The 13435-nt window shown below is 42.8% G+C and overlaps 1 protein-coding gene across 1 annotated transcript; it reads left to right on the forward strand.

The window, feature by feature from the left end:
- The first annotated feature begins 7295 nt into the window (after positions 1-7295).
- Positions 7296-8258, forward strand: Tas2r40 (taste 2 receptor member 40). Its single transcript, XM_052719968.1, has one exon. It carries the CDS (start codon positions 7296-7298, stop codon positions 8256-8258), a length of 963 nt encoding a protein of 320 aa, XP_052575928.1.
- The last annotated feature ends 5177 nt before the right edge of the window (positions 8259-13435 follow it).

Genomic DNA, 13435 nt, shown 5'->3' on the forward strand with positions numbered 1-13435 from the left:
ACGCATATTGAGAGAGGCTATCTGGTCCCATTCTTAGCTGAGGGGTTATTGGCAGTTGATGACTGCTGGGGGAAGGACAGTCACTTTCCTTTCAGATTCCGGCTACTGATATGTTGCCCACTTGCCAGTGGATGGCCCCCCACACTCATGCACGTATGGGCAGTGATACCTGGTCTCAAAGGAAAATAAGTGAATAAATCTGAAATTAGGAGGGAAAAGTGTTGGGTGGGCCTAAGGGAGTTGGAGAGTGGAAGGTGGATACACTCAAGATATGTTGTACACATGCATGAAAGTTTCAAAGAATAAGTAAAAACATTATTTAAAAAATAATTGGTAAAAAGGTAAGTATTTTCATATTAGTTGTTTTTCTTACCACTGTGACAAAATATCTGGCCAGCCAACTTAAGGAAGGTAAGCTTTCTTTACACTTTGACAAGAGGGACATACAGTCCACTGAAGAAAGAGGGGCCAGGCAGGGGGGTATGGGGACTGGTCACATTGGGTCCACAGTCAGGATGCAGAGAGAGCAAATGTTGGTACCCCGGTGCCTTTCTCCTCTTGGTTCCTTCCAGAATCTCCATTCATGGAACTGCCCACAGTTAAAGAGAGTCTTCCTGCCTCGGTTAATCTAATTAGAAACTCCCTGACAAACATGCTCAGATTTGCTCCTAGAAAGTTCTAGATCTTGCCAAGTTGGCAATCAGCACTAACTATCACAACTTTCCAAAGTGAATCTTCACATGATTGTTAAAGTGTTTATAGGCACTTAGCCTTCCATCGTCACATCATCTGTGACACCAGGGATTAGCCTTCACTGCACAAGTATGACTTTGTGGCTCCCTGAACCACAGGAGAAGGCCTCCACGAATCTGAACTCAATAACCATTTGGAGAGAATAACACAGGCTTCATCAATAACATTCCTAAAAACTAATATACACAAAAAAGGACTTAGAGATGAAATGCCAGATGCATCTCCACATAGTGTCTTATAACCACTGTGGTTGCCTTTGAGGGAAACATTCACAGGGTTTGTTCACTCAAAAGACCAATTGTGTGATAACAATCTTTACTGCTCAGCATAAACACATTTTTTTCCCATCAGATGATGTAAGTTTATCTCTTTCAACAGACCAACAGCAGTTCTTTTGTTCTGCTGTAACTGAGCCTCCTGCCCTGTGTGCAGTGAGTGGACTATGTGCTATGTAACTGATTGTCAAGTCTGTGTCTCCAGCTTGGCCAGGAAACTCAGTGCAAGTGGTGAGCAATGTCTGTGGCATCTTCCATTTTTAACTTCTAGCAAAAAGCAATGCCTGTTGAATAATGCAAATGAGCATATGCAAAGCCTGTGTCCTTACATAACTTGCCACATAAAACTCAAGTTTCAGTGCGAGTCCAGTATTAACTCCATACATCCCAGAAATGGCATCACACAGGCACACACATACATATCCAATTGTTCAAAAGCTGCCCTTTTCACAAAAGCTAATTTCTGAATTGCTTCTCATTGTTGCAGTACTTCACACTGTCCAAAATATTTCCAGTCGTAATAATTTGCAGCCCCATGGTGAAGAAATAAAGTTAATTATTACATTAACATATTTTAAATATGAATTGGATAATATGCAAAAGCAAACGTTTTTGCATAAATTATCTTTCAATTTCTTAGCCATATTTATATAGCATGACTATAGCAATGTCATTTAGCATGTTAGCAACAATGTTACTGGTCACATGTATATTTGCACATTGTTAATACTGCACATTTGTTAATACCTTTATAGGATTTCCAATACATCCAATAGACACTTCCACAACTTGCTATCTGTGACAAATTTCATGCTCTGGGTAGATATTTCACTTAAATATATAACTGCTTATTTTATAGACAACCAAGGTAAAATCTTGCTGATGTTTTGATTGTCTTCTCACTTTATTAGATTTGGGTAGTACATTATTTTTTCCATGTCTCTGGTCTTTGTTCCTACAGTAGCTTGTTTCATAATGGCTTCCAGGCTATTTTCTTTCATTACCCTTTGTCAAATACACACATAAAATACTCATTGATGGACAAGGTGGAACATATGCCCCTCTAGGCTCTACTTTTCTTTCCCTACTTTTTATAGAGATATGTATCCAACAATTGTGCTGCTTTCTAACACTATATTATGGATGTGACTCCACAAACCAAAAGCTTTGTTTTGTAAAATATTATAATTATTTCCTATACCTTAGCCATTCAATTGTATTTCTTTATATCTGATAGAAGAATACAATTTTTTAGTCTTCTCCAAAAATTCACTGAGAGTACAGAGTGCCATTGTTTCTACTGTCTCAGAATTGACTCTAGAGTCCATATGATAAGTCCCCTTAATGGGTGGTGGGTCTTAACATATCCTCTGTACCTCTGATGCCTTACAAGGAAAAATAGAGATTTAAAATGCCAATATTCAGTTATTCTCGAGAAGAAATTTTCAAAATCCATTAAAGTGGCATGGGGACACGGATGTTTTTCATGAGTCCTTGGGGAAATTCAGTGACACTATATAGACCTGAGGAAGATAGGTCAAAAAAACAGCCAGTGACTTATACTAAATGCCAGCTAGAAAGCTCATTAAGAGGTTTCAGTACCAGCTCTTCTACAACCAGCCCGGATCTAATGGCAAGCTTCTTCCTAAATCTATTTACAAAACAAGGGGGAGGGGTTAAAGTAAATCTATTTACATAAAAAAGAAGGGTTATAGGCAACAGGCTGGAGTCTGCTACAAAGCCACTTGAAGAATTCAACTCATGTTATCACACAAAAGCCAACATATGGATGCCTGACATTCAGAAGAGTTAGATAGCCAGATGATGTTGGCCAAGGAAGCAACAGTCCCAGGAAAACATGCCGATAAGAGCAGCCAATGAAATAGACACTCTCTCTTGTCTCCCACCCCAGCTAGTACTTGAAAAGAGAAAGATGGATGTCCAAGAGCCCATCCCATGGCAGTCAATCCAGGCAGACAGAGTCTGAGCTACTAAGTAAAAGAAAGGGGGAAGATAAGATTTAAGTCAAATACGAAAATAAACTGAACTGTTAATAATTTTATTAGAAAATATAAAAACTGACCAATACATCATTGTGGGATGACAAAGGGGGGAATTCAACAGCACTCAAAGCCCATGTTGACTTACTTAATCCCCTTATATGAGTTGACATTACCCATCGGGTAATTATATTTTAATATTTTCTTAGTTATACCAGCCTTATTATACAGGTCCTTAGTGGATTTTCTCAAGAGTTATCCTTCCTGCTCTTGCTGAGATGAAATCCATACCCTTAAGTGTCATACTTACATGACATGGTAGAGGTTATAGGGAGCGGGGATGGAGTCTGTCCCACAGTCTTCCATTGACTTTAACTGAATGGTTGACATCTTGTCAGAACCACTTTTTAAGTTTCCTGGATATGGCCTCTTGCTCTCTTTGGGATTCACCAGTTTTTTCAGTGGATTTCCAACTCTTTCCTGTGGGTGCTACGAGGGTTTAGCAGTTTTCCTAAGGGGTGTTTCTGCAGCCCTGTCCACCTTTGACACTCCTATGAAGTCTTAAGGACGTGCTCAGGGCACAGGTCTCTATCATAGAGCTCCTCCCTCCTCTTCCTCCTCCTCTTGTTCTTTCCTCTCCAACTCAAAAAGACATTTTCTATCTATGTGTTGATGGAGAGAAAAATATTTTTCCTAATTAAATACTCTTCCAAATCTAATGAAATTTTTCAACCTAACAGCTATGGTTCATTGTAGGATCTTCCCTGAAATACAGATCCCTCCTATCTTGGTCAATTTTATGCTATCATAATAGATTCCCACTAGTAAGGCAATTTATTAAGATTAGAATTTTTGTTGTTGTTTGTTTTTTTGTTTTTTCTTTTTGAAGACAAAGTTTCTCTGTGTCACCCTGGCTGTCCTGGAACATGCTCTACAGACCAGGCTGGCCTCAAACCCAGAGATCTGTCTGCCTCTGCTTCCCAAATGCTGGGATTAAAAATGTGTGCCACCACTGCCCAGCTAGAAATTTATTAAAGTTCTAGAATCCAAGAATTACAAGGCCAGGTATTCTTCATCTGGCAAAGACCTTTTTGCTGCATTCTTCCATGGAAGATGGCAGAAAAAAAAAGTCAGCAGGAAGTGGATGAACTAATTTCTATAATAAACACACTGCTTGAAATAATATCAATCTATTCATGAGGGCAGAACTCCTATGACCTAATCACCTCTTAAAATTCTCTCTCAAGTGTTCAGATTAGATGAGACAACTATATCACACCTCCTCCCCACAGGCTCATCTTGCAACATCTTGTAAGAGAGGGTAGAAAGATTGTAAGAGTCAGAGGTTGGAGAGGAGTGCTGGGAAACAGTGTCTTCTAGTCAAGCTAGCACTGTGGATTGCACTCACTCTCATAGCATCTGTGGTAGATGCACAAGACTAAGTCACTCACAATTCCAGCACATGTGAGAGAGGATCGCACAATGCCCCACCCTCAGCTGAGGAAATATTGGTGGCTGATAGGTACTGGGGAATGAAAAGTCAGTTTTCTTTGGTTGTGTGGCCCCTGATAGGCTGGTCCACACTCCAGAGGATGACACTACACTCATGTACATAATTTCACATAGCACTAGTTAGACTCAGAATGTCATTAAAAAGGACATAAAGTTGGGTGGGAAATGCGTTGGGGACATCTGGGAGGAGTTCGAGAGGATGGATGTGCTCAAATTACATCATATAGATTTATGAAATTCTCTAAGAATAAATGAAAATATATATATTTTTAAATCCCACCTCTCAACATTGTTGCATTTGGGGAAAAGGTTTCCAACATATGGACATCAGGAATCACATTCAAGTCATTGCACCTCCATTCTAGCTTTCCAGACTTTAAAAAAAAAAAAATGGGTTGGCACCACTACAAAGAGAACACTTTGAGTGGTTTGGATTTGGCAACTTTCGACTTGCAGCCTATGTAGATCCTGAGCACCCACCCCCAGAACCACTGCCTGCTGCCCTCCCTTGCCCTCTTGCTCAAGTCTCTGTGGCTACAGGCAGATCCTGCCTAGCATGCCCTTTCGCTCTCACATCCTAAGAGGAAAGAAAGGCATGACTGAAAATCAACTGAAATGGTACCAGAAGGGTAGAAATCAACAGCTACATGTGAGATTTATTGCAAACTTATGTAGGTTGAGTCAAAATACAAAGATAAAGGTTGGTGCTCTCTAATATGTAAGAGTTGCTGACAATCACTCTGCTCCTCTCCTAGGAGAAGTAACTGAAGCCAGTGAACCTCTTACAGGAAATGTGAAACTGGTCAATAAATACTATTTCCTGTTGCTGTCTGTGATGACTAAAGCATTTATGAATTTTCTTGTGTAAGTCTCTATGTTGATATTCAGGTTTCTTTTTTTCTGTAGAATACTTTAGTCATTTTGTGATATCCATCTTTGTCTAGTAGTGTTTTTATGCAAACATGATCAAGTAACACAATATGATTTGGCTGGGTTTCATTTTTGTTTTGTTTGTTTGGGACACAGTCTTGCGGTATGAAACTTGATGTATCCTCAGACTTGCTATTCTCTTGTTTGAGCATCTTGAATATTGAAATAATAAGCAAATTCCACTGCATCCAGCTATACAACTCAGTTTCATATAATAAACTTTTAACTTCTTTATTTTAAATCAAATTAATTTGGGGTTGTGGAAAGTCATGATTTATCATCCTTTTCACCTAATAGGACAAGCTCATAAGCAAATGGCGGCTGACACCAAATCTGGATGTCAACGGGTGTTGAGAACTGGACCATATACCGTTCTACTGAAAAGCATATTCCTTGTTTAAAACAAGCAATCTGTCTTAATTAGAGCTACTATTGCTATGATGAAACACCGAGACCAAAAGCAACTTGGGGAGGACAGGGTTTATTTCATTCACAGTTCCATAGAACTGCCCATCTTCAAAAGCAGTGGGGCAGGAACTCAAGCAGGGCAAGAAGCTGAAGGCAGGAGCTGACACAGAGGCTGTCGGGGAGTGCCGCTTACTGGTTTGCTCCTTGTGGCTTGCTCAGTCTGCTTTCTTATAGAACCCAGGACCACCAGCTCAGAGATGCCACCACCCACAAGGGGCTGTACCCTCCCCCCATCCATTAATCCTTTATTAAGAAAATGCTCTACAGGCTGGCTTACAACTAAATCTTATATTTTTGGTTGTGAGCTGTGAGCCTAGCCTTTAATGTCTGAGCCAGCTCTCCAACTCTGCCTACAACCCAATCTTATAGAAGCATTTTCTCAGTTAAGGCTCCCTTCTCTCTGATGACTTTAACTTGTGACAAGTTGACAAGATGGCACAAAACCATTGACCAGATTCAATCAAATCACCATGCAAGCTCAAAAACAAACTAAAAATCTTCTGGCTGCCTTGAAGGGTTCTGGTGCTGCTGGGAGGACCAGGTAACCAGGTGCATGCACCCACACCAAGCAGCCTGCTGGTCCTCACAGGACAGATAGGTTCATTCACACTCCTACATCTATCCAATGACCAGAGGTAGACAAAGCCATCTTCTCAGAAAAAGACTGTGTCATCATCCCGCTTAGTCTTTACTGTGTACTGCTTGAGGCCTTTCCAGAAGAAGCTTCATTCTAAGTGAAGGATGTTCATGTGTGTGCTAAAATGAGTTTGTCCTTTGCTTGCATGGTAACTGTAAAACTAAATCTTCTTGCAAAACAAAGGCAATAGGAAAGAATGCAAGAAGACTGAGCACAGTGGTTGCATGCCTATCATCCCTGCTATTTAGGCAGCAGTAGCAAGAGAATCATAAGCTAGACTGGGCAACATAGAAAGGAAACATGAGACGGCAATATGTTTTTACAAATAATAACAAGTAGCCCTAGTCTTGTGAGATAAGCTAAAAATAAAAAACCACGGGACACTGAAATTCCTAACTTGGGATTCTGGTGAATATGAACTAAAATAAATGAGATGGGAAGATGCTGTGCTAGACATTCATTGTAAATTTGGTTTAATAAGCTTCTGAAAACCCCCTAAACAAATGGGTGTTTATGAAATGGAGTCAGAGCCAGTAACCAAATCCTTTCATAATTTGCATGTCAAGCCTCTTACTTGTGGTCATGTGACAAGCAAATGAAGAAAAACAGGACATGACTGTCAACTACGAGGGGGAGTTTGGCCGTGATGTTGACTGTGGGGAGGATTATACAACAGCTATCACTTCTCGGTGAGTAACCTGAAAGTCAGAGTCAGACAGAATGGCAATGGTAACCACAATTGCTACTGACAATCATGCTTCCAGGTATAAGATCTTTATCACTTTTGTGGTCTCTACAATAGACTGTATCATTGGCATCACTGGCAATGGCTTCATCACAGTCATCTATGGGACTGAATGGGTCAGGAGCAAAAGATTCCCGACTGGTGACCAACTTATGTTGATGCTGAGTTTTTCTAGGCTCTTGTTACAGATTTGGATAATGGTAGATGTTACTTATAGTCTATTCTTCAGGATCATTTATAACCAAAATTTTGTGTATAGACTCTTCAAAGCCACCACCGTGTTTCTGAGCTATTGTAACCTCTGGTTTGCTGCCTGGCTCAATGTCTTCTATTGTCTTAAAATTGCAAACTTCACTAACCCTTTGTTCCTTATGATGAAGCGGAAAATCATAGTGCTAATACCTCAGCTCATGAGTCTGTCAGTGTTGGTTTCCTTCAGCTTGAGCTCCTTCTTCTCGAAAGACATCTTCAATGTGTATGTGAACAATTCTGTTCCCATCCCTTCCTCCAACTCCACAAGGAAGGAGTACTTCTCTGAGACCAATGTGCTCAGCCTGGCTTTTTTATATTATGTGGGGATCTTCATTCCATTGATCATGTTCATCATGGCAGCCACTCTGCTGATCGTCTCACTCAAGAGGCACACCCTGCACATGGAAAACAGCACCACAGGCTCCAGGGACTCCAGCATGGAGGCTCACTTGGATGCCATCAAGTCAACCACCTACTCTCTCATTCTCTACATTATCAACGCACTGGCTCTATTTATTTCCATGTTAAGCATCTTCGATACCTACAGTTTCTGGAATACTCTGTGCAACTTCATCCTGACTGCTTACCCAGCTGGCCAGTCAGTGTATCTGATCTTGAGAAACCCAGGGCTGAGAAGAGCCTGGAGGCGGTTTCAGCACCATGTTCATCTTTACTTTAAAAGGTAGATCCAGTGACTGGAACCCAGGGAGTATTACAAGACCTTGTCCAACCAGTCCTGCCTTTTCCTCACAGACCTCTTCATTCACTTTTCCCACACACAAAACCTGCTCTGACAATAACTACTCCTTGGGCAACTGGACACTTACATGAATTTAAAGTTGGATTAACTTGAGAATCTAAGCAGGAATAGCTAAACAACTTGAAGATCAACTTTAAAAAAAAAAAAAAAAAGCTTCTCGACTCATTCATTCATCACAGATTCATTCACGTCTAGGCCCAAAATCTTCTTTGATCTCCATGAAGCCCTAAGCCTTGGAGGAAGATCTCAGTTTAGCCTAGAGAAGCTCTGATTGCTGTCTGTTATTTATTGACCACCCTTTGATCCTTGACAATATCTTGGTCTAGACAGAAAATTATTTGGTCAGTCTACTTTTGACACCTTGATAACCCCAGAGTACAAAGAGGACTGCATCAGGCACAACATCCAGGCCTAAAAGGAAAAGGGAAACCAAAATTCCTACAGAGAAAGGAATTTAGGAAAGAACAGCTGAACACAGCCATTAAGGTGTAAGATATTAGGTCTTCCTAAGGAGTGAAACATGAAGAGGTTTTGGATTTGACAGAGTGGAGGCCATGCTTACTACTAGTGGAGTGATAAGGTCGCATCCAACTTCCAGAAGTTTCCCGAGAGGGAGATGAAAAGGTGAGAGTATGTAAAGAGAGAGTTTGTAAAGACCAGTACCACAAGGAGTTTCTCTGGATTAAATGATGAAATAGAAGATAGAAGCATATAAAGTCAATTGAACGATTTGTTTTTCCAAATGGGAGAGGATGAAGAAAGAAGAGAGGAAAACAGAAATGGAGGGGAAGTGCCAAGTGAGCAGGAAGGCCAGACAAAATGTCTATGATGCTTACTAACCTACTTACTGGCAACAGAGGGGCCACCACTGGTTTACCTATTCCAGGCTACCTTGAAGAATCTCACGGGGAAGGGGTGGGTTACACGGGAGTGGCTGTGGAGAAAGAAGGGTTCCTCTTCACTGTCACTCTTCAGAATGACATTGGCAGCATGGTTTCACATGATTGTTTACAGCATGGGAACTTGAATATTTCTTCTAGTGTGTACTTTGTAAATTAAAATTACTGAAGAAAACAAAGAGAATACTGCTGCACATAGGAAGCTTAGGGAGCTCCCAAATAAAACCCAAGATTGACAGCAAAGACAAAGACTAATGATTCGGCATTCCTTGCCTCGCAGGTTCATGTGATGGAGTACATTACACCTAGAAACAGCAAATGAGGAAAACAAATCACACACACACACACACACACACACACACACACACACACACACACACACATCCACTCACTCAAATATGTTACCTGGTGCTAATATTCTGACCCGCTCCTTGGCACTGCCCTGTGTCCTGACGTAAAGTCTCTTTTTAAGGAAAAATTCCACCTCTTCCTCACTCTCTCCTTCCACTTTTCCTCCCATGAGGTGTGTACCCCTCTTTCTTTCTCTCCCTCCATCTATCTATCTATCTATCTATCTATCTATCTATCTATCTATCTATCTCCCTCTTTCTGTCTCTCTGCCCCTATCTCTCTATTATAATAAACTCTCCACATTGATGCAACATCTGGGTTGTGTATTACTAGCTGCCACTGCCACTGCCATGCCCATATGGCGTGCATCTGCCCAGCATGTTTCCTAGCACTATCGGGATACCCCGGGAGGAGGGTGCATAATAAATCATAACATTAGCACCCAGCATTGCCAGGCAATCTCACTGCTTTCTCCTGCCTGCCGGCAGTCTGAGGAGCTTTTGGGACCCTGTACCATTTTTCTGGCTGGAGTACCATGGGAAACTCTTCACCCTATCAGATCCGTAAGATTCTTCCCTTCCCTTTCGGCCATTTTCCCACAACTGAGGATTCGCTCTTCTCGCTCTGTCGAGGTGCTGGTACCACTTATCTTTTGGGCTCTAAGCCCCTCGGGCCTATGCCCTCCGTGGCCAATAGCCATTGTGACAATGGTCCATTAGCTATCTTGCACCATTCGTTCTCACTGACTCTGAGACACTGGAGGTCAGTCTCGCTTCACTCGCTGGCACCACTTTCGGGCTCACAGCCCTTTGGCCCCCACCCCATGTGACGGCCTATGGAGGCAGCCTGTGCCCTCTGAATTCCACAGCCCATAGCCTCTGTGGCGATGGTCCATTGACTATCTTGCGTCATTATACCTCATTCTGGAAAAAATGTGCCTGCCCTATCCCAGCCCCTTCTCATTGCCAACTCCCCGTGCTCCTCCATCCTCTGCTAAGCAGTTACATCATCACTTGTCACCAGGTTCCTTTCCATGACATGTAAAATTGCCCGCCAGGCAAAGCTCGCTGTCTTTGCCTGTCCCTTGCTCCTAATTCCCCTCCTTGTCTGTAATTCTATCTCTTAAATCTTTTCTCTCTGTCCCTCTGACTCAGTTAACGAGACCTCCTGTTCCACCCTCAGGACTTGGGTGCGCAACCCTGAGCCCCACCCCACTGGCTGCCGAGCCCCTTCTTCCTCCTTCAGCAGCCCTTGGACAGCTGCACAAATATCTGGTCACTTGACCGTATTTCTGCCCCCACCGCCACCGTGGGGCTGAGCCGTGAGAAGCCAAGCCCCTCCAGCAACCTGTCTTCTTGCTGCCCTGTGACTGGGGCTCCACTAGCTGCTCTGCCACCACTTGGAGCCCCACCCCTCCCTCCTCCAGCAGCCCGCCTTTCCTCTGCTGCTGCTGCTGCCATTACTGGGGCATGAGAGATGGCCATGTTAACTTGTTTCTGATTGACTTTTGGATGCTTCACTTTGCCTGTTCCTTATCAGTTCAGTTTGTCTTGATAAGAAAAATAAATAAAAATCACATGACCACATGCTCACCACCATATTTGATAGGGACAACCACCTGATCAGGTGCCGCCATCTTAAATAAGGACAACCATGTGATCAAGCCGCCATCTTATATAAGGGTAACCACAAGGTCTAGCCACCATCTTGGCTGAGGTCAAAACAGGCAGGTCATATGACCTCATCGCCATCTTTACAAAAGGCAGCTTGCGCAGGGCACCCAGTGCTCAGGCCATTGGTATGGAAGGAGGTTAGGGAATTGCCTCCCATCACGCATTGTTTCACCATTGTTTTATGGGCTGAGGAAAAGTCCTCCGGCCCTGGCCTGGTGCTCCCCAGTTGCCTCTCTCAGGCTCCAGATGTCTGGGCAGAGGAAATTTCAGTTGCAGCCTGGGCAGCCATTCGGGTGAGCGGGGACAGCATGCTCCAATGCCGGGATAGGGTGGCAGTACTAATGCTTCAGATTTTAAATTTCAGATTTTAACACTAATACAATTCTGATGCTATTTGGATCACAAGCTCGGGATTTTAAACCTATAGGTATGAGTCTGCTCTTGTCTCTAGCCTGCATCTGTTTCAGTGGGCTTCCATCTGGCTGACTGACATATCCAGCCATCAGCTACTGACTTCAACTTATGAGACATGGAGCTGCTGAAGGTTGATGGTGGATCAGTTCAGCAAAACATAATTATTTTCTTCCTCTACTACTAGGTCATATGATAAATACCCCATTGCCTGGGTCCTGAACACCTGCACCGCAGTTCAGCTTGAAGCAGCTATGGAGAATACATCGTCCTGTGCTCCCTGTTCCCAAGACAGGCTGGAGGGCAGGTTAGGGGTGGAAACCCTGGCATAGAGGCCAAGAGGGTCCTTTTCCTCTTCTCAGAGAGTCCTCTTCTCAGAGTTGGGCTGCACCCTGACCCACAAGCTCCTTTTCTCCTGCTCTCATTTGGCTGTGGGATCTTTCCCTGTCACTCTTCTTTGCCTTCTCAGGAGACAGCTTAAGAAATAATTATTTCTATATAATTCATTCAAGATTATAATCTGGCTGTACTCAAAGATTAGTTCCCCTGTCCTTGCTAATTTCATTAAGCTGTAACTAATCGGGAAACCTGTATATTCAGATTTAAGTCATATATATGCTCTCAAAGTTATGAAAACATCTAACAGATTTTGTTCCCCCAGTCCTCAAACACCTGTAGAGATCTGAGAATATGGCATTTAATAGAAAAGGTTTTTATGGTAAAGAGACAGGTCAGCTCCTGGCAGCAGCATCCTGTATCTTCTCCCAAGAAGATAGATGGCCACAGAACCTTCACCTGGAAGCTTATGACAAGGCCAGCCATGCAGCAAAATGCTGAGAAACTGTCCAGACCATGAATAAAGAGGAGCAACGGGGATAGATTGTCTTCTCTGCCAAGACAGGTAGGACGACCTCCCCAAATTCCTACTCCACAGAAAAATCTGTCAGATCTTCTGGGTCTATCAAGCTGAACAAATGCTTCCTTTGGGGCTTCTGCCCCACCCCCACCCTCCACTCCCCACCCCCCCCCCACACACACACACACAGACCTGCAACGACCACAGAAAGACTTGGAATTGCTGCCTAGGTAGCTGGAAAGCTGTCTCACTTCTTAAATTTATCTTTCTCAGATATGGCAATGTTTGATGACTAGGGTGTATCAGTTTGACAGTCCTAATCCCAAGATTACTGACAGTTCATTAATAAGTTTCCAGTTAAAATTACAGACAGCTATGCCTCATTCACAGACTTCATAGTACAGGATAGACTGGTATCAGATATAACTCCAGAGGTTCAAAACTTCAATACTGATAAATGCAGCTTTGATAAACTGATACAACATTGACTACAAATAGTTCTTAAAAGTCTTTAAATGTCTATGGATTTTCAACCCTTTTGCTGTGATGTAAATCTATTCCAGCTGTCTTACAGATACCTACAGGTTCCTGGGAAAAGTTCTGCTACTACATCAAAATATCTCCTCTGATAAAAATTAACAGTCTCCAGATCCCATTTTGACATCATCCATTTTCAAGAATATTTTGCAGTTTCCCTCCTCTTGCCTGGGCCAAGGGGCTCTCCAGCTACACCAGCCCCTGCACCAGCTGGCACCAGTTTCGGGGATGCCAAGCTGCAACCGAGGATGCCAACTGGGATGGAAGCACCCCCACCTCCAGGGAAATGACAGATGTGATGGCTCCTACAGTCTTGAAGAACACATCCTTGAATTCACTGCTGGTACCACCTCTCCAGGCTCAGGCGGGCATCTGC

The sequence above is a fragment of the Peromyscus californicus genome, unplaced genomic scaffold (assembly GCF_007827085.1).
Source record: "Peromyscus californicus insignis strain IS unplaced genomic scaffold, ASM782708v3 Scaffold_6__1_contigs__length_162567912, whole genome shotgun sequence".
NCBI lineage: Eukaryota > Metazoa > Chordata > Mammalia > Rodentia > Cricetidae > Peromyscus > Peromyscus californicus.